The 18,891-nt window shown below is 46.5% G+C and overlaps 1 protein-coding gene across 3 annotated transcripts in view; it reads left to right on the forward strand.

Annotated features, from left to right (window-relative positions):
- DOK5 (docking protein 5) overlaps window positions 1-18,891 on the forward strand; it is a 135,513-nt gene that overhangs the window by 79,574 nt on the left and 37,048 nt on the right. Inside the window, exons 3-5 of one of the 3 annotated variants that reach the window (XM_080684241.1) lie at window positions 9,629-9,743; window positions 9,822-9,941; window positions 12,595-12,784. In XM_080684241.1, coding sequence (XP_080540367.1) covers window positions 9,629-9,743; window positions 9,822-9,941; window positions 12,595-12,784 — 425 coding nt within the window. Of the gene's footprint in view, window positions 1-9,628; window positions 9,942-12,594; window positions 12,785-18,891 lie in introns of all 3 variants that reach the window. The other 2 variants (XM_080684242.1, XM_080684240.1) reach the window with 2 other exon arrangements.

Genomic DNA, 18,891 nt, shown 5'->3' on the forward strand with positions numbered 1-18,891 from the left:
CCGGGCACGTTAATGACATCGCTGTGCCTCGGTCTCCCTGTCTGCAGGGCAGGGGATGGCAGTGATGGCAGGACCAGGAGCTTTCATCCCACAGGTGCTCACTGAGGGGCCAAACGGTGTGAGGCACCGTCCTTGGCCCTAGAGATGCAGTGGAAACAAAGTGGGTGGCACCCCGTCCCTGCTGCTAGGGAAGAGACAGACCTACGGAAACATGTAGGTAAATGTGTTGTGGTTGGTGTGACGGCCAGTGCTCAGGAGGGAATGAAGGCAGGGACGTGTCGGAGCATGGCGGAAGAGGGTGGCAGTTTTCAGTGGAATGATCAGGACTGGTGTTGAGAGTGGGATGTGTGAGTCACCGAGTATGGGCGAATCTAGAGGAAGAGAGTTTCTAGCCAAAGAAGAGGAAACATGGAATAAGGCTGCTCGATGGCCTCAGGAGACTTCACTGAGGCTTGGAGCTAAGGAAGCAATGACTCGCCTTGCCTCTATTGCAGTGTCTCTCTAGTGTAATGACCAAAGCATGACCATAGGCTGCATTTCAGAGGAACACTCTGGACGTGCCAACGAACCGTCCACCAGATGAGCAGGACCACGTGGAGACTCGGTGTGCAGCGGGGTTTCTCCCAGCTGCGGAGAGAAAGCCCTCTCTCTTAGAGGAACCCAGAGGGTTTCGGGGGACGCATGGTGGGAACGCATCTTGAGAAAAGCGAATCGCAGTTTGTTCAGACTGGTTTTCAGGCAGCGCCATCCAGCAGAATCAGCATGCCGAAGCCAAAGGCACCCTCCAACAAAGGCACCCTCCAACAAGTTGTCCTTCTGCCGTTTCCCGCCTTGTCCAGGGAGGGCGGTTGGACCACCTTCGCCATCTGCCTCTCATCTCTGTGGAAGGAAGATACCTGGATGCAAGGGGGGATTTGAAGGCCCGATAACATGCTGTGCAGATGCCACCCAGCAGCTTCGGAAGCAAAGAACAGGCTCTGGAAAGTGAAGCCTAAATGGAGCCTAGATCCACCTGCGCATGGTTTTCTTCAGACCCTAACCAGCTACAGCTAGAACCTGCCAGTGTGATAACAGCTGGCTGGCTGTCCCTCTGAAATACCCTTGGAGACTGATGCTCTTGTCAATGGCATGGTTTCCTCCTCAAGGAAGCTGCTCAGTGTCTGGACAGATCTTAGTTAAAACCAAGAGTGAGGACGCCCAAATGGATGAGTGTACGGTGGGCACTTACATCAGCTAAACACAGAGTGCATTCTACATAGTCCATTGGGTAACCTGACTCAACACAGTAGCTACCCATTAAAAACATTGTTTTCTAATCCTCACCTGAGGAAATGCTTAGGGAGAAGAAGGGAGAGAGAGAGAGAAACATAGAGAGGTTGCTTTCCGTATGCTCCCCAGCAGGGGATCCAACTCTCAACACAGGTTTGTACCAGGACCGGGAATCGAACCAGCAACCTTTCGCTGCACTGAGTGACACTCAGCCAACAGAGCCACTGGGGCTGGGCTACACATTTTGAAGTAATAAATGCATAATAATTGTGATTCTAGTAACATTAGTGATCTGTGTTTCCAGATTATTTCATAAAAAGTAGTCCAGGTGGGAGCAGGGAAAGTATCCTCAGTCGGTATTTACCTTGAGTCCGGCAGTCACACATGGATGGGCTTAGGCTGACAACCAGTTGGATTAAAAGGAATAGTACTTTGATGCAGATGCCAAGATGGTTGGGGAACAAGGTATTCACATGATACCATAGTATCATAGAAAAATCAGTAGAATTGCTATTTTACTCTAGAGAGATACGGCAGCTACCGCCAAGTGATCGACTGAGCTGCACCAGCCCAGGGGTGCTCTGTCCTCTGATACGATGCAGGGCAAGCCCACAACATCCCTTCAAAGCATTCCTCTGTGTGTGTGTATTAATCCTCACTTGAGGAGATTTTATTTTCATTGCTTTTCAGAGAGAGTAGAAGGAAGGGAGGTGGGGAGAGAGAGAGAGAGTAAACCCTTAACCCAGTTATGTGCCCTTGACTGGGAATCAAATCTGGACCCTTAGGTGGGCAGGCCTGATGCTCTAACCATTTAGCAGCACCAACCAGGCCCTTTCGAAGCATTCTTAACAAAAATGTTATCTGAAATCTCATCAAGCCTTTCAATGTAACTTTCATTTCAGAAGAAGTACAGTGGATAGAAAAATTAAGGGCATCGAGGATAAGCAAACATAGCTAGAACATGGAACATTTCACTGACAAGATCTTTTCATTTGCAAAATTCAGGGACTCTTCTAAATTAAGAGCAGCTCAATATAAGAAGAGACACAATGCATGCAGTGTCATTGGACCTGGGATTGGCTGGTGGCAGACGGGTGTGGGCACAGCTCTAAAAGACTTTTGGGGACTTTCAGGGGATTTTGAATATGAGAAGGCAATTAGAAGACATGAGGAATTCTTGCCTATTTCCTTGTGACAATGACATTGAGATGATGTTTAAGAACCTTGTTATTTGTAAGAAATATTTGTGAAAGTTGTAAGGATGACATGTCTCTGCCAGCAATTTTCTTGCAGGTAGTTGGGCCAAAACCAAGTGTGGATGCGTGTGTATGGGCACTCACACAAGCACTGCATATTTATGTGCATAGAGAGATAAAGCTCATAAAAGAAAGGTGGTAAAATGTTAATAATTATCCATTCTGGGTGCTTGGTGTATGTTGTATGGTTGTCCCTCAGGGTCTGGTTCCAGGACCCCTCTGGACACCACAATCCACACAAGTCCCCCTGGGAAATGATGTAGGACAGTATTATTCTTTCAGATGTTCTGTGTTTGAAACTCTTCAAAATAAAATTTTGGAAAAAAAAACAATGAACACAAAATTCCTGGAGCAACAAGCAGAAGGGAGAAAAAACACACACATCCAAGTTTTTGTTATTTAAAAAAATGAAGCATAAATGAATTAGAAAGAATAAAGAGAACTGAAATAATTCCCAAAATGTCAATATCCTGATTCATCTGTCCATACATTCAGAGACCCAGGAAGAAATGGAGGAAGTCATTGGTGAGGTGGAGGGTTGACACTCAGGAGGAGAGGATCTGGCCTAGTTATACATACAACATCTCCATGGACGTGGCATGGCAGCTCCCATTCTGTGGGCCAAAGCAAGTTGCATGACCAGGTCCAAACTCATCAGGAAAGAGTCACAAGGGCTGAGAGGGACTGGATGCCTGAGAACAGGTAATTCAGTCTAGAAAAGGAAAGGAAGGTTGCTGTGAGCTGCAGAATTTGCCTTTGGTCTGACTTGAAATAGCTCCAAATTCTAGAGAAAATCAGTCTTGCCCTAACTGGTTTGGCTCAGTGGATAGAGCGTCGGCCTGAGGACTGAAAGGTCCCAGGTTTGATTCTGGTCAAGGGCATCTACCTTGGTTGTGGGCACATTCCCAGTAGGAGGTGTGCAGGAGGCAGCTGATCGATGTTCTCTCCTATCGATGTTTCTAACCCGCTATCCCTCTCCCTTCCTCTCTGTAAAAAAAATCAATAAAATATATTTAAAAAAAAGAGACAATCAGTCTTGCCAAGTCTTATCTTTACCTAATTGTTTCCTGACTCCATGCTCTGAAACATACCTTTTGCATCACAGAACTTCCTATCTACTAGTGTTCATTATCTTTTTATCAGCAGATTTTTCAAAGAGCTGCTGTCTTCTATGAATTTTCAATTAGTCCAAGGATTGTGTTGGCCCCAGGATGTACAAAATTAGATTAAGCCTGAAGCTGACTTGGGTTTTAGAAAGTACACACTCCATTTCTCGAGGAAATCAAGTATTTCAAAGGTCCTAATATTGACATTTTCAGTAAGCCATACAGATGTTTCTGGTCTTGTTTGATCGTGTAGCTGGATTCAGTAAGCTTAAATATATCTTGGAAAAGAAAAAGGAAAGTTACACATTGAGGGGTCACAGATTTATTTGAAAAAGTAACTAGCCACTAGCAGCTCAGGAAGTAACAGAGGTTATTTTGCTTCTCTAACTTGGTTTGCTATTGTTTTAGCACGGAGATCATATGAAAAGGTAGGTAAAATATTTAAACTCCTATCTACATACCATCCTATATAATAAAAGGCTAATATGCAAATAGACTGAACGGCAAAACAACTGAACAACCAAACAACCGGTTACTATGATGTGCGCTGACCACCAGGGGGTGTGCATGGAACATGGCAGACATTGACAGCAGGCAGCAGAGCACGGAACATGGTGGGTGTCGGCCACGGTGGAATAGTGGAGCAGGTGCCAGACCAAGGCGGAACGCCAGTCCCTGTCATGGGGGCAAGCCTCTGGTGGTTACTGAAAATACTTTGCTCCCATGTGCCATGGTACCGCCCAGTGCTCACATTTGCTGCCAGGGCTGGCCCCGCTTGCACCCGCTGCCAGGCTGGAGCCACTACTTGCACCCGCTGCTGGTGCCTGGCACCGGGCCCGATCACTTGGTGCCGTCAGTGGGTGCAAGCGGCGGCTGCCAGCTCGTATCGCTCCTCAGGGCTTCCCACCTCCCCTTGCTCCTGAGGGGCAATCGGGGCCGGCAGCCACCTCTTGTACCCATTGCCAGTGATGGCCCCACTCACACCCACTGCCGGCATTGGAGCCGCTGCTCACACCTGCTGCTGGCGCTAGCCCCAATCTCTCCGTGCCATTAGTGGATGCGAGTGGGGCCAGTGCCGCCATCAGCATGTGGGAGCAGTGGTGGTGGGAGCAGGGCTGCAGGCGGATGGGACGGGGGGTGGAGGGGCTGTAGCGGGAGGGGCCAGGTGGGGGTGCGGAGGATGGGCTGAGACCTGCCCCTGTGCCCACCACAGCCTCATGGCCCACAGTTGGATTCGTGCACTGGGCCCCTAGTTTTTAATAACCAAATGACTTTGTTTTCTACTAAATGCCAGAACTCACCTGCTAGTAGTAAACATTTGTAACCAGGTCTCACTTAAGTCCTGTCTTGGAACCTTTCTTTTTTCTCTTAAATCATAATTTTAAGACATTTTAGATTTTGGTGATGAGGCTTGAAATTTATCTTTATTGCCTTTCTTAGAAAAAGCAATTGTGAAATGGACAAAAAAGGCAAAAAATACCCAAGCAAACCCACAAGAAAAGAAACAACAAGCAAATGGCCCTGTGCAGAAGTGATCTTTGGGACATCATGTGGGAACCAAATCATGACCAAGTTTCTATTGAAATCTAGTGTCATGCTTGTGCCAAGCAACTGAGAGTTCTCTGGGGTGAGGCCATGACCAATAGGCCCATTGATTGTCACCTGGATTGTTTTTTGATTTTTGTTTTTTAACCATGGATTTACATTTGTGATGAATGAATGAGTGAATGAATGAGTGAGTGAATGCAAGGAGATCCTTGAGGGGATGTGGTCCTAGAGCAGTGGCGATGGACACTGTCTGAGAGCTGGGAACACTGCACTGGTATCCCCTGGCTGCTGTCAGCAGGGAAAGCTCTCCCGTTGCACACTGTCTCTCTCCTGCCTCTCCCCCATGATTCCTCCACGGTTAGGTGCTGCTATGCTTTAGTTGTGAATCTGTATGAAAGACATCATAATACAGGTAGAGCTTATGATGCGTCTTGCTCTTGTGCTGTGAGCGAAAATTAAAACAGTAACTGCAGAGGCTCAAGGGGGAGTTTTCCTAACAAGTTCTGAGCTTGGCAAGAAGTTACTTCTGGTTGATCTGAGACATCAGGAAAAGACAAGAACTTCACATGGCTGGTGAGTGGAGTTACTGTGCATGTCCCTGGTCCTGGGTGCTTCTCCTGTTGGAGGTAGCAATGAGGATCCGATAGTCCATGGAGTGGGGCCAGTGCTGCCATATGCAATGAGACCCTGAGATCATATCAAAATCTGTGTTTGCTTTAAAAGTGATCCTTTTGGAGCATATTGTTTTGTTGTTAAAGGAATATTAAAAAATACATCGTGTCTTGGTTTTCTCTTTTACAAAATGGAGTGACAGTGGTGTTAAATGCATCTTATAAAAGTTTTATATGAGATAAATATATCTGCAAATGTTAGTTCTCGTAATTATCACTTTACCATGTATTTTGAGGAAGATACGTGGATTAGGGTAGATGGCAATTATTTTTTTAAAGTAAGTAGTGTGAGCGCGTGCTTGTGCGAGAGTGTGTGTGTGTGTGTGCATGCCTGTGTATGTGTGTGTGTGGGGGATGTGGGTATGTGCACACACATACTCAGTGAGATGTAGCTCTGATTTGGGGACAGAAGCTGCTGCCTTAGAACTTGAATAGCCTTCCACAAATGAAACAAAACCCTGCCTGGTCTGTGAACACTCACTCACGTCCCCTGAATGGGGGTGTTGGGTGGTTATTATCTAAACCAGTTTCCAGAATGGGTAATTGTGTTTTGACTCATGCAGTTCTCCCTGCATTTCCTGACTTTTTGGGTGAGTTATTTCTTCCTCTTTGCCCTTACTGCCTGTGTAATGAAACGACACATGTCAGCGTCGTTGCTGTGTTTCAGGCCAGGGTAGACTGCACTTTTATAATGACTCAGTGGCGGGTCAGAATACAGCCTGGGGCACTCACACGTCACACTTATACCCTGTGTCCTGGGAAAAGAAAGAGGCCCACAAGGAGGAGATGGATTCTGTGCTGAAAGTTTAGAGCTAGTCATTAGCACCCATTCAGGCAGCTGAAGAGGACAGGGTTCAGGGGTGGTTTGCCTCATTCCAAACTTGGGTCGTTAGCTGTGAGCTTGAGCATATGACTTTGACCTTTTTCAGCTGCAGTTTCTTGATTTTGAAAATACTGAGAATAATAGCTGCCTCATAGGATTTTGGTGACGATAAAAGGAGACAGCCTATGTAAGAATAGTCTCAGCACAGTGCCAGGCTTTATAAATGATGACTCTCAAATGACTGTTTTTCATTGATGGAGTCCATCAGGAAGTCATTGATAGGTGACTGGTGTCTAGCTGGGAGCTGGAGTAATAGATACAGCTTCATGCAGTGTGCATTGGAGCAGCAAGAGGGGAGCAATAATTACCACTAAGGTCAGGGCAGGTTTCCCAAGGGAAGCAGAAAAGTAACATTTCCCTAGAGAGAAGAGGCAGGAGAGGGGGCGTCCGCTCTGGAGAGGCACCCTGTGGGTGGGCTTGTCCTTTTGTTCAAGTCCTCGTGTGCTGACTGAGTTTCCACTGTGTGGCAGGCTCTGTGTAAGATTCAGGGGACATAATGGTGAGCAAATACATGCTGTCCCGACCCTGACCCTCCACAGGCAAGCCAGGCACTAAACCATCACCCATGTGGCCATCAGAGGGCGTGAGGGCAAAGGTGTCATTGGATGGTAGTCTTGTGACTCTGATGGGCTGGAAAGGGGGTGGGGTTGTCCTTTAGGGCTCTGCAGGTAACTGAGAGTTAAACTAAGATCCAAAGGGTAAGTGGGAGCAAAGTTAGGACAGAGTGGGGAAGGCTCTGCCGCGAGAATCAGGTCCCTTCTCAGAACTAAAGAAAGGCCAGTGTGGCTGGGACAAGGATACATGGCGAAGGTGTCAGAGAGGAGGCTGGGAGATAACTATGGGGAAGGTCACAGAGAGTCTTGATGGTCATTCGGAGGAGTTGGGCCTTGGTTCCATGTTCCATGGTAAGTCATTGAAGTGTTTTATGCACAGACATGCTTGAATCGGACCTGTATTTTGAAAAGACCATCCAGATGCTGTGTTCACAGTGAATTAAGGAGGTTACAATGGGAGTGGAGAGACCGACAAGTAGTTACGCAGGATGGTAGTGGCTTGTAGTGGGGCAATGGCACAAGAAGGAACCAAATAGAAGCAGTTCCTTCTGGTAAACTCTAAGCAACTTGGTGTAGTTAGAAAATAAGACAGGTAGTGTCAAGCCACTAGAGACTGGTCTGGTGGGCTTTGGGGGACGCTGGTGTCCTCCTCGGTTTGGGCTGCTGTAACAGAATGCCATGCACTGGGGGCTTGTCAGCACAGACGTGTCTTCCTCACAGCTCTGGAGGCTGGGAAGTGCAAGGTCCAGCCTCTGCCAGATACACTCTCTGGCAAGAACTCGCTTTCTCGTTCGTGGACGACGTCTTCTTGCTGTGTCCTCACTTGGCAGAAGGGACCAGGGCGTGCTCTGGGGTCTGGTTTATAAAGGCACAACCCCATTCATGAGGCCTCCACCCTCAAGACCTAAGCACTCCCAAAGGCCCCACCTCCTAAGACGAGCACCTGGACAGGGTGGGGCGGGGAGGGGAGGATTTGACATAGAATCATGGGGAGGCACAAACATTTGGTCCATAGCAACTTTTATGGTATTTCATACTAAGACATTTGCATTTATACTATAGAGGGAGCCAGTGGAGGCACAGAAGCAGAGGAATGAAATAAGCAGATTAGCACACTCATGGAGGGTATTTCTTTCTCTCCTCACCTACTTCTTGAGCCAGACATGTATTGAATTTTGAGTAACAGGTGGGAGAAATGGTGCATAGCACTGAAGGCAAGGTCAATGAAAGCACATTCTTTTGTGTAACACAAAGGAGGTAAAGGAAGGGGGTTACCCTTGTCAGTGCGGAAGAGTGGTTTATCTTGTAAATACTCCACTCTGAAGCCATGTAAACCTTCTCTCAGGTGGGCCCAATGCTCACACCCCTGGAAGGAAGCAGGGGACCTGGACAGATCCCCAGCAGGGACAGCTATTTGGAAACACAATAAGGGGATGGGCTTACAAATGTGTTGAAGGGAGGAGGAATCATGGGGGAGAGGCAGGAGAGAGAGTGTGCAACGGGAGAGCTTTCCCTGCTGACAGCAGCCAGGGGATACCAGTGCAGTGTTCCCTGCTCTCAGACAGTGTCCATTGCCACTGAGAAGCTAGCAGTTCAGAGGGAGAAGCTAGGGGTTCAGACGGAGAAGCTAGGAGTTAAGAGAGAGAGAAGCTAGGAGGCCAGAGAGAGAAGCTTGGGGGTCAGAAGGACAAGCTAGGTGTTCAGAGAGAGAAGCTAGGAGGTCGGAGAGAGAATCTAGGAGGTTGGAGAGAGAAGCCAGGAGGTCAGAGAGAGAAGCCAGGAGGTTGGGGAGAGAAGCTAGGAGGTCATAGAGAAAAGCTAAGAGGTCAGAGAGAGAGAAGCCAGGAGGTCAGAAAGAGTGGAAAAGTTTCACAGACCAGCTTTCTGTGCTGGACAGAGCACTTGAACCTGAGTGGAGGGCGTTTTTGGAGTCCTGACACTCCATCTCTGGATGGCAAAGAGTGGGATCATTCAGTACGCACTGGACCAGCTTTCCTTCTCCTTCCTTGGGGTCCCTGGGTTTAAGACGCTTCACTAGGAGTGGCTGTCCACAGTGATGGAGATGGACATAAGAACTGTGGAGAAGGGAGTCTTTGGTGGGGTATAGAAAGACTAAATAAAACTAGCTTTCTACCTCTAGGAAGGAGAACGTTTAGAAAACGAAGGTAACGTGTTAACCTTCCTTGCTCTGTGGTAAGGATGACACTGGAGTGAGTCTGAGCTTTGATGACACTGTCAAGCTGTGTTCATCCTCCTCCCTGTGTCTGCCCTTGGTTGGGGGTTGTTGATGGGAAGCACCATTTGGGGGGTGTGATCAAACTTGTGATTGTCCATTTTCCAGGTGACAGAACTCAACAATGTGAAGAATGTAGCTCGATTGCCCAAGAGCACCAAGAAGCACGCCATAGGGATTTATTTCAATGATGACACCTCCAAGACCTTTGCTTGTGAATCAGGTTCGTGCGGCAGGGAGGGCTGCTTCCAGCTGGTGAGTGGGCGCTGGGCTCATAGGCTCCTCTTGGACATTTCCGCAGATCTCGAGGCTGATGAGTGGTGCAAGGTGCTCCAGATGGAGTGTGTGGGGACGCGGATCAATGACATCAGCCTCGGGGAGCCCGACCTGCTGGCGACTGGGGTTGAGAGAGAGCAGAGTGGTACGTAAAGAAAATTCTCTGCTTTGCTCTTTTATAAAACTGTTTTGTCCCTGTATAATAAAACATAACGTATCTTCATTATGTAAACTTTTTAGAGTTATAAAAAATGTATATAGAAGCAAAATAACCTTTTATTTCACCTAAAACCTGTGTTAATATGTCAGCGTATTTATTTTCTTAATATGTTTTCGATGCATAATATGAATATATCTACATTAATAACATCAGCTAGAAATTGGGGGGAGCCTGCTCTGTGCCTGTTTCTGTGGAAGGTGGATTAGATTATTTGGTTTTCCCAGCAGCCCTATGACATAGGCCCTATTACTTTCCCATTTTATAGGCGAGGAAACTGAGGCTTAGAAGAGCTAAAGGTCTTGCTCCAGTTCCAATAGCTAAAGTTTGATTCCGGACTATTTGTGGTCCTGTATTTAGAATGTCCAGGCAAACAGTGGCATGGATTTGTGCCTTGCCTTTTTCACTTTTATTGAAAGCCTTCCAATGTTTTTTAATAGAATTTGAACTTTATGAATACTTCATCAAGTTTAATTAAACCCACTGATATATGTTATTTTCTTTCTTTCTATTGAAACACTTGAGCCAACTCTTTGAGCTCAACATTCAACCTGGGAATAAATCATTACAAGTAATCATGACCAAAATATTCATGACACTTCAGAAAAAAAATGAATCTTGGTTTACAGTGCGAGCCTGGAGGTGAGAATCATTTCTTTGTCTCCAAATAGCTGAGCCTGTGACAGGCAGATTGGGTCCCAGACTTCTGCTTTAGTCCATTGCATTGAGCTATGAGGCTATGTCACAACCCAGGGGCTGTGGGTCACCTGGCTCAACCAGGAACAGGGCAGAGGCAGAATTGGGCTGACCCCTTCTGTGGGCGCACACGCCACTGTCCATAAAAAACGTCCTCCCTTCCGACGGGAACTGTCTTCATGACACGGTCACAGCCTGGGACTACTTGGGAGGGAGGCACCATATCTGCCATAATCCTCCCCGGTGGAAGCGTTATTGACGGGGACCTGGAAGTGCTGGCTAATTTGAAGGCACCTCTTATAGACTAGGAAGCTGAGCTGCAGGGAGGGTCATGTGCCAGGGTCATGCAGCAGGCCCAGGCTCCTTCTGTGGTCACTAAGTCAGGGTACGCCTGGGCTTCGAGGCCCCACCCTCCGCTCCTCACAGGCAGGTGCATGTGAACCCAGACACAGAGAGGAAGCATGACAGGCTGTGGTAGCGTTAAATTCAGGGTGCTACGATCAGCACTTACTTCTCACACATTCATATTTGTGAGGCTGCATCCTGATGGCGCTACAGGCTGAATTCAAGGGTGGGCTGTAACTGGGAGTGACCTTACCTGTACCAATGTCCCATGCCTCAGTTTCCTCTTCTATCAAATGGGAATGGGAATACATTCTCCGGTAGATAAGTACTAGGGATGATTATGGAACTCAGCTAGGTCTTTTAAGGCACTTCACAATATTAATTTGCATGGCTGCAAGGAATTGTAATAGAAATGGTCCCTCTCGCCAATATTTGCTGTTGCCATTCTCAAGCAAGGACTTTTAGGCAAATAAACTGGTGATGGTCTCTCTTACTTTCTAATCAATGATGACAGTCTTGCTTACTTGTTCCAGCAAATATTTGGTTAGAAGGAGTTTGAAATAACTTAGAAAACGTCAATAAAAGATGCATTAATACATTGCACAGTCTTGACATCCTACTTACTAAATTCAACTAAAATATATGAAAATCCTAATGACATATTTACTATAAAATAATTAGCTTAGAATGGCATCAGTCTTATTAGTGCCACTCTGTTTTGTCAGGTGTACGCAATCAACAATGATGGGTAGGTGAAAATGTATTTGCTGTAGAGATGTTCAGATTTCACGTAAAGGTTTTTGACTTAGTAAATTTTTAAATTAATGAATTTTCTAAAATATAATAGAAATACCATGATTGTGCCTGTAGAGATGAAATTTGGTTGCAGTAATAAGTCAAGAGCTGTATTTAGAGTAATCTTAAATTTTAATAGTCATCCCAGCAAGCAAATGAATATTTCTTTCCAGTATTTGGCTGAAGACAGCTCACTGTTAAAACTAGTTCAGATATATCCATTGACATCTTCCCAAACTGCTGGTCTGTGAAGTGCATGGTATTCGTGTTGGGTTTTATTCAAACAGTTTGGGATACCATTTTATTCATCTAGTTATGAAAATGATAAGTCGACAGTTATTTCGCACCTGCATCTTTTGTGAACATAAAAGTGTGGGCTTAATGAGTATGTGCTTGGCAGGGAAAAATGTTTTTAATGGTTTCATCACTTTGGTCTTTTATTGGCCTACACGTTTTTTTATTATGCAAATTGAAAAATTAAAAAAAAACCACTCTTTGCTGATTTAAATAGTGTTTAGTGTATGTTGTCAGCCAGATTGTATCATTATTATGTGATTTAACATGGTCTTCATTTTGAAAATCATTTTCTGGGACTGTGAACAGATGAGAAAGATTTATCTCTCTGAGTATTCAGTCAGAAGCTAGACAGTGAGCCTGAATTATGTTGAAATGCCTCTTTGTTCCTACAATGTCTTTGCTGTTTTATTCCTGGGGATTTTAGACTAACCTTTTGTTTTTCTCCCAGAGAGATTCAATGTGTATTTGATGCCATCTCCTAACTTAGATGTACATGGCGAATGTGCCTTGCAGATTACATATGAGCACATCTGTCTTTGGGACGTCCAGAATCCCAGAGTCAAACTCATCTCTTGGCCGCTAAGCGCCCTGCGGCGGTACGGGCGAGATGCTGCTTGGTTCACTTTTGAGGCAGGGAGGTGAGTGTGCTGATTGCTTTTCCATGTTTTTCCCCAGGTGCGCGTCCTCTGAGGCCTGGGTTTCGTACGAGACCCACCTTGCACCACCCCTTAGGGACTGCATAGACCGTAACTGTAGGGGGTGTGTGGTAAAACACTCATATATTAAACATGGCTTCCTTTTCCATGGATAATTCTAATGTTCCATGAATGTGATATGAATTTTCATTGCACGGCTTGATTTCATACCACAAACTGAAGTTGAACTAGGTCCAAATGTGCTCTTCACTGGTCAAGCTGAACAGGGGCCAGCTCCTTGGATTTGGAAAACCTCCCTATGGTTATTCTATTTATGTTTCCTCCTCTGAGCTGACCGGTCCCTTAGCCAGGTGAGGGGCGGGCACCTTTTGAAGCTGCAGCTGGTGAGTTCCACCTGCTCTGCTCGCAGTGCAGTGCAGGGCACTGGTCCTGGAGGAGGCTGATTCCAAAACACGCTCCTTGCAATACCCAAGAGCTCTCCTGCTTTCCTGTTGGGAGTTCATCGGGGGGAGAGATCATGGCATTTGGGTTGATCATTAGCTACAAAGAGATCAGTCTAATCAGTGTTCCTTTTCCTTCTCCCCGCCCTTCCTCCATCAAATTTAGGCTCTAATTTTGAAACACTGCATGCCAGTTTTACATTTTAGAATTTTAAATGACTGAATTTTAAGAAATACAACTCCTTCTGTATGTGGCCTGGCATTGCATTAAAGTTGGAAACAACTTATGACTTAAAAAAAAATTGTGTCAAAAAATAAAAATAAAATAAAAAGGGAGACAAAATAAAACACACAAAAGTAACTAAAAACAAACAACAACATCAAAAATTGTGTGTCAGAGTGGACAGAGATATATTTGAGATAAGGAGAGTAAACACAGAATTTCTGATCACCCGAGACCCTGACTCACCTGAGTCTATGATAGTAATGCTCCGCTCAAGATGCTCTGTAATTCATTCCAAACAAAGCCCAATTATTTAAAATTTGCTTTTCAGAAATATGATCAATTCGGCGACTTCTTCTAAGTCATGCAGAAACCAGAGCTGTTTTTAAGCATGTATATATGTGTGTGTGTGTGTGTGTGTGTCTAGGAAATCATGTTCCTCATTTGTAAACAACAGGACGCAGGGCACAGGTGAAAAAGTGGAGAGAAACTGAAATAGTTCAGGTGGAAGAAGTGGTGGGTACAAGTGTGGATGAATTGGAGACATACATTTCACAATTACCCAGTGACCTTTGATGGAAAGCTATGAAGCGCTGTTTTGGAAAATGAAAGAGTTTTACTCCACTGTCCTTGGTTTCATTATGGTCTGACCTTTTGGGTATTTCCTCCAGGAACTCCAGCACTTAGGTGGTTTTAATACCCACAACCCCTTCCACAGAGTCTTGAATCTCATATAGTGCAGGGGCTTCAGATGCTTGTGATCTTGAGCAGCATTCTTATTCATGCCATGCTGATGAGGCTGTGCAAACACGAGACTGACGATCCGAAGGACAAGTACTGGGATTGTGTTCTTGGGATCTTACTCACTTCTCAGCCAGCATGGTGTTGTTGAGGGACCCCTGGCTCAGGAATCAGAGAGACCTGGATGCTAATTTCTGTCTTTATTAGCTGTTGACCTTGGGGAGAGTGTTTACCTTCCCTTGTAAGTTTATCCAAAGAGTAGCTTCCTTGCAGGGAAAAGCAGAAGTGCATGCAGATGGCCTAGCCCTAGACGGTGCTGGGCTTCTCCTAAGGAGCAGCTTTGCTGTTTTATTATGATTCCCCTTGGAGCAGGGCTGGCTTCACAGGATGCAGACAGTGTTAAGCACAAGGTACTATTACTATTTTATATTTTGCCTGAAACTCAAATGAAGATGAATTTTTATAGTTACCATCAAAATGCTCCAGATAATATCATCCCTGATCCCCCAAGCGTGAAGGTTTCATATCTGCCTTGCTTTATTAGTGAAGATAATTTTTTCCTTGGCTATTTTTGGATGTGTTCAAAACACGGCAGTTTCATATTAAGTAACATAATTTCCTCCCTGTCTCACTGCACTAAATGAAGAGGAGTTAAGTCCCTCTAGGCGAGTCATTTTCACATGTCTAACATGCTTCTGCACAGACTTCACACTATTTCTGGTGGGAACACAGGGAATGGCCTTGGGCAGACTTCTGCTGCTCATCAGCCTCTGCTGATGGAGCTGAGTGTTAATCCTGTACAGTGGCCCCCCTTCCACCCCACCAAGACGGACCGTGGGCACGTGTGATAAACTGGACTGGGAGTCGGACAAAACGGATTAAATTATAATTCTACTGCATACTGTCTGTGGGAACTGGAGTGAGTCATCTAACTTCCTGAGCTTCCATTGGCCACCTGGGACATGGGTATAATATAACACATATTCACAAGATCGCCATGGAGATTGGTAAAGTTACATGGACAAACACGTGTCTTAAGGTCGGCACCGAGTAGACAGTTGTATCAACCCAAACTGACAGGAGCAGGAAAGCAATTCATTGGCTTGCATAGTCGAAAGCCCAGGGAGTAGGGATGGCTTCAGGCTTGGCTTCATTCAGGGTGGGTGTCATCTTTCAGCCCTGTTCCTTCTAGGATGGCTTCCCTCTGGCTCCACCTGGTGGCTGCTAGGAGCTTTGGGCTGTTCACACACCATCAGCCTATAGAAGAGATATTCCTGCCCATGCTGACATTACATTTACAGAGTGTTAGGCACTGCACTGAGCACTGTATGCAAGCCCGCAGGGTGTGAATTGAATGGGGTGGTTCTCCCAGGTCAGGAAGGGGGTACTGATGCCATCTGAGGGGAATGGATGTGAGGTTTAAAAAAAAACACTGACAATGTGCCCAATACAACATTTAATAATTGCTCAAAACAAGTGGGGTGAAGTGACAAGTGACCGACTGAAGTTAGCAACATCACTCAGAGTGGTGCTGAGGTACAGAACACTGGTTCTCACCGGGGGATGGCCCCCAGGGACGTTGGACAAGGTCTGGAGACATTTGTGCTTGTCACAGCCCTGGCAGGGGGCACTTCGTGGGTAGAGGGGCCAGCGATCCTGCTAAACCCTCACTCACCAACAGTCCTCCATACAAAGAATGATCAGGTCCAGTTATCTGACTGAGAAACTCCGCTCTTGCAGGGCTATCCACCACTGAAAATAATTCACTAGTATTTATTGAGTCCTTACTATATGAAAGTCATTGTACTAAGCATTTTACAAATACAGGCTCATTGAAGCCACTCAGTGATTACATAAACTAGGGACTATTGTTTTTTAAAATTTTTATTTATTGATTTAGAGAAAGAGAGGAAGAGAGAGAGAGAGAGAGAGAGAGAGAGAGAGAGAGAGAGAGAATTGTTTCACTTTTTCACTTATTTATGCATTCATTGGTTGATACATGTATTTGCCCTGACTGAGGATCGCGCTTGCAACCTTGATGCATTGGGATGATGCTCTAACCAACTGCGCTACCTGGGCAGGGCACTATTCCCATCTTAAAAGGTGGGCATCTGCGTGACTGGTCCAATAGAAGATTCAGGAGTCTCACGCTGCTCTTCTTCCAAACCCTGTTGATTTCTAAAAAGGCTAAGTATTACCATTCTATGGGCAGTTAGCCTAGTTCTTTTTTTTCTTTCTTTCTTGTTTTTAAAATTGAACTCATGGGGGTGACATTGGTTAATATAATTATATAGTTTCCGGTGTGCAATTGTATGATACCTTATCTGTGTATGTATTGTGTGTCCACCACCCAAGCCAAGCCTCCTTCCATGGAGGAAGCCTCGTTCTTCCTTGACTTCTCAGAGTTGAGGGAGGGAGGGCATCCTCCCACAGCCAGCCTCGACACCAGGGCGGTAGCTTGTCAAAATGCTGCACTGTTATCTAAGCTGCTTACCAGGAGGAAGGCTGTCCATCAATAAGCAACAGATATTGCTCATTTGAAAAGGCTTCCTGAGATACGCTCTGACATACATTTTCTTAGTTTACTTTAATTCTGGAAGCTTCTCTTTGTCCGTTTGGAGGGCAGGCACATACAGCTAGGATTGTTCACCTCTCCCAGGCAGCAGTGTCGTGGCTACAGGCCAGTAGTGTTTTCCAGATGCTATTTCTCCCCCTGCTCCCTATTCTCCCCCCAAGCAAAGCTGACCATATCTCAGTTTCTTCCCTTGAAGAAATTCAGAGTTGACACATAAACTTTTTAGTAAAGTGCAGTTGCAGAATTAGTTGCCCCTGGAGAGAACATTTCGTATATTTGGGAGACTGAGGCACAGCTTGCTTCTATTGTTAGAGGTTTCTCTTGTCTTTTGTTTGTCTCTTTCCACTTGGCTGCTCTGGGACCTCAGGGAAGCCCTGGGGTGGGCAGGGGCCCCGATGTTTGCGGGAAGATCCAGTGACACGAAGCGCTGACTGTTCACCATCCCCCGTGGAGCCATTCTGAAGTGTTTATTGTTCAAAGCAAGATGGAAGGTGCCCTGTTCATTTAGGAGTCACTGCCGAGTTAGCGAGCTCCCTCAGCCCACCTCGCCGCCCCACTGCCGGGAATGAACTTGGGGTTTAACACCCCCAGAGGGAGAGCCGCTCAGGTGACACTTGGCAAACGCAGCACTGAATAATTACCACGCTCGAGCGCTCTGTCCCAGCTGGAGACTCTCTGGAGCTTTCGACATTGCTTTAAGGGAACTTCTGGGCGTGCCAACAATATGCGGAGAGCCACGTTGCACTCACAGGTGCTTTTCCTTACACGGAGAGCACACCTGTGTGAAAAAGCTTGTTTTGGATCAAAAGACATCTGAACAACCTTGGAAAAGAAATAATCTAATTCCTGTGTCTGTCACTCTAAACACAAGTCCAATTGGTGAAAGGACTTTTCATTAAAAAGAAAATTGTTTCCCCTTTTAATCGGTGAATTTACAGCTGAAAGGACAATTATTCTGAGAGAAATCTTTGAATATTCTCTATTCGTCTTTCTTGATTCTAAGCTATTAATTGTCTCTGATTTCTGAATATTTTATAGAGCATATCCTCATTCTTATTAAGAGATTGAAAGCAAATTAACAAATGGTAAGTGCCCACTTCTCCCCGCTATGCTGAGGAGATGGACTTGACTGGAAGTGAACGGGATCTCACACACGGGCTTGCTCAGAAGTGCAATCACTTCTGCTGCAAAGAAAGCAGAACCTGCTATTGCAAAATTTATTCCATTTGTTCTAGAATAGCACTTATCCCCAAATAATCTATCTATACTAATAAAAGGGTAATATTCTAATTAGACCGGATGTCTTCCAGAGGACCATCCTGACAAAACCGGGCCCAGGCGAAGCCATCAGACCGTGGTCCCGGGCACCAGCTCTTGTGGCTGCGGCCTGGGAGAGGGAGAAGCCGCCCGCCCTATGGTCCCAGGCGCCAGCACCTGTGACCCGGGTGAAGCTGCCCACCCACGGTCCCCTGCAGCTGTGGCTGGCCCGGGTCCTGGGTGCCTGCAGAGGGAATCCTAGGTCCTGGGTGAGGGGCCACGGCAGAGGTGGTTAGGGGCGATCAGGCCAGCAGGGGAGCAATTAGGGGCCATCAGGAAGGCAGGCAGAGGTGGTTAGGGGTGATCAGGCAGGCAAGCAGGCGAGCATTTAGGAGCCAGCAGTCCCAAATTGTGAGAGGCATGTCCGACTGCCAGGATTGGGCCTAAACTGGCAGTCAGACATCCCCCAAGGAATCCCGGAATGGAGAGGGTGCAGGCCAGGCTGAGGGACCCCCCCCCCCCCCACCGCCGTGCACGAATTTCATGCACCGGGCCTCTAGTATATATATAAAAGCCTAAGTGACCGTTATGGCGGTTGACCGAATGACCTGTCGACTGGTCACTATGACGTGCACTGACCACCATGGGGCAGATGCTGAACACAGGAGCTGCCCCCTGGTGGTCAGTGCGCTCCCACAGCGGGAGTGCCGCCAGGCTCATGGCTGGCGAGCACCGCTGAGGTGGTGCGAGCCTCTCCCGCCTCCACGGCAGCAGCACAGTACCCGGGCTTGGGCTCCTCTCTAGCTGCCTGCCACTTGCGTACTACTGCATCCCTCAGGGGATGTCAGACTGC

This window comes from Plecotus auritus, assembly GCF_963455305.1.
Source record: "Plecotus auritus genome assembly, chromosome: 8".
Taxonomy (NCBI): domain Eukaryota; kingdom Metazoa; phylum Chordata; class Mammalia; order Chiroptera; family Vespertilionidae; genus Plecotus; species Plecotus auritus.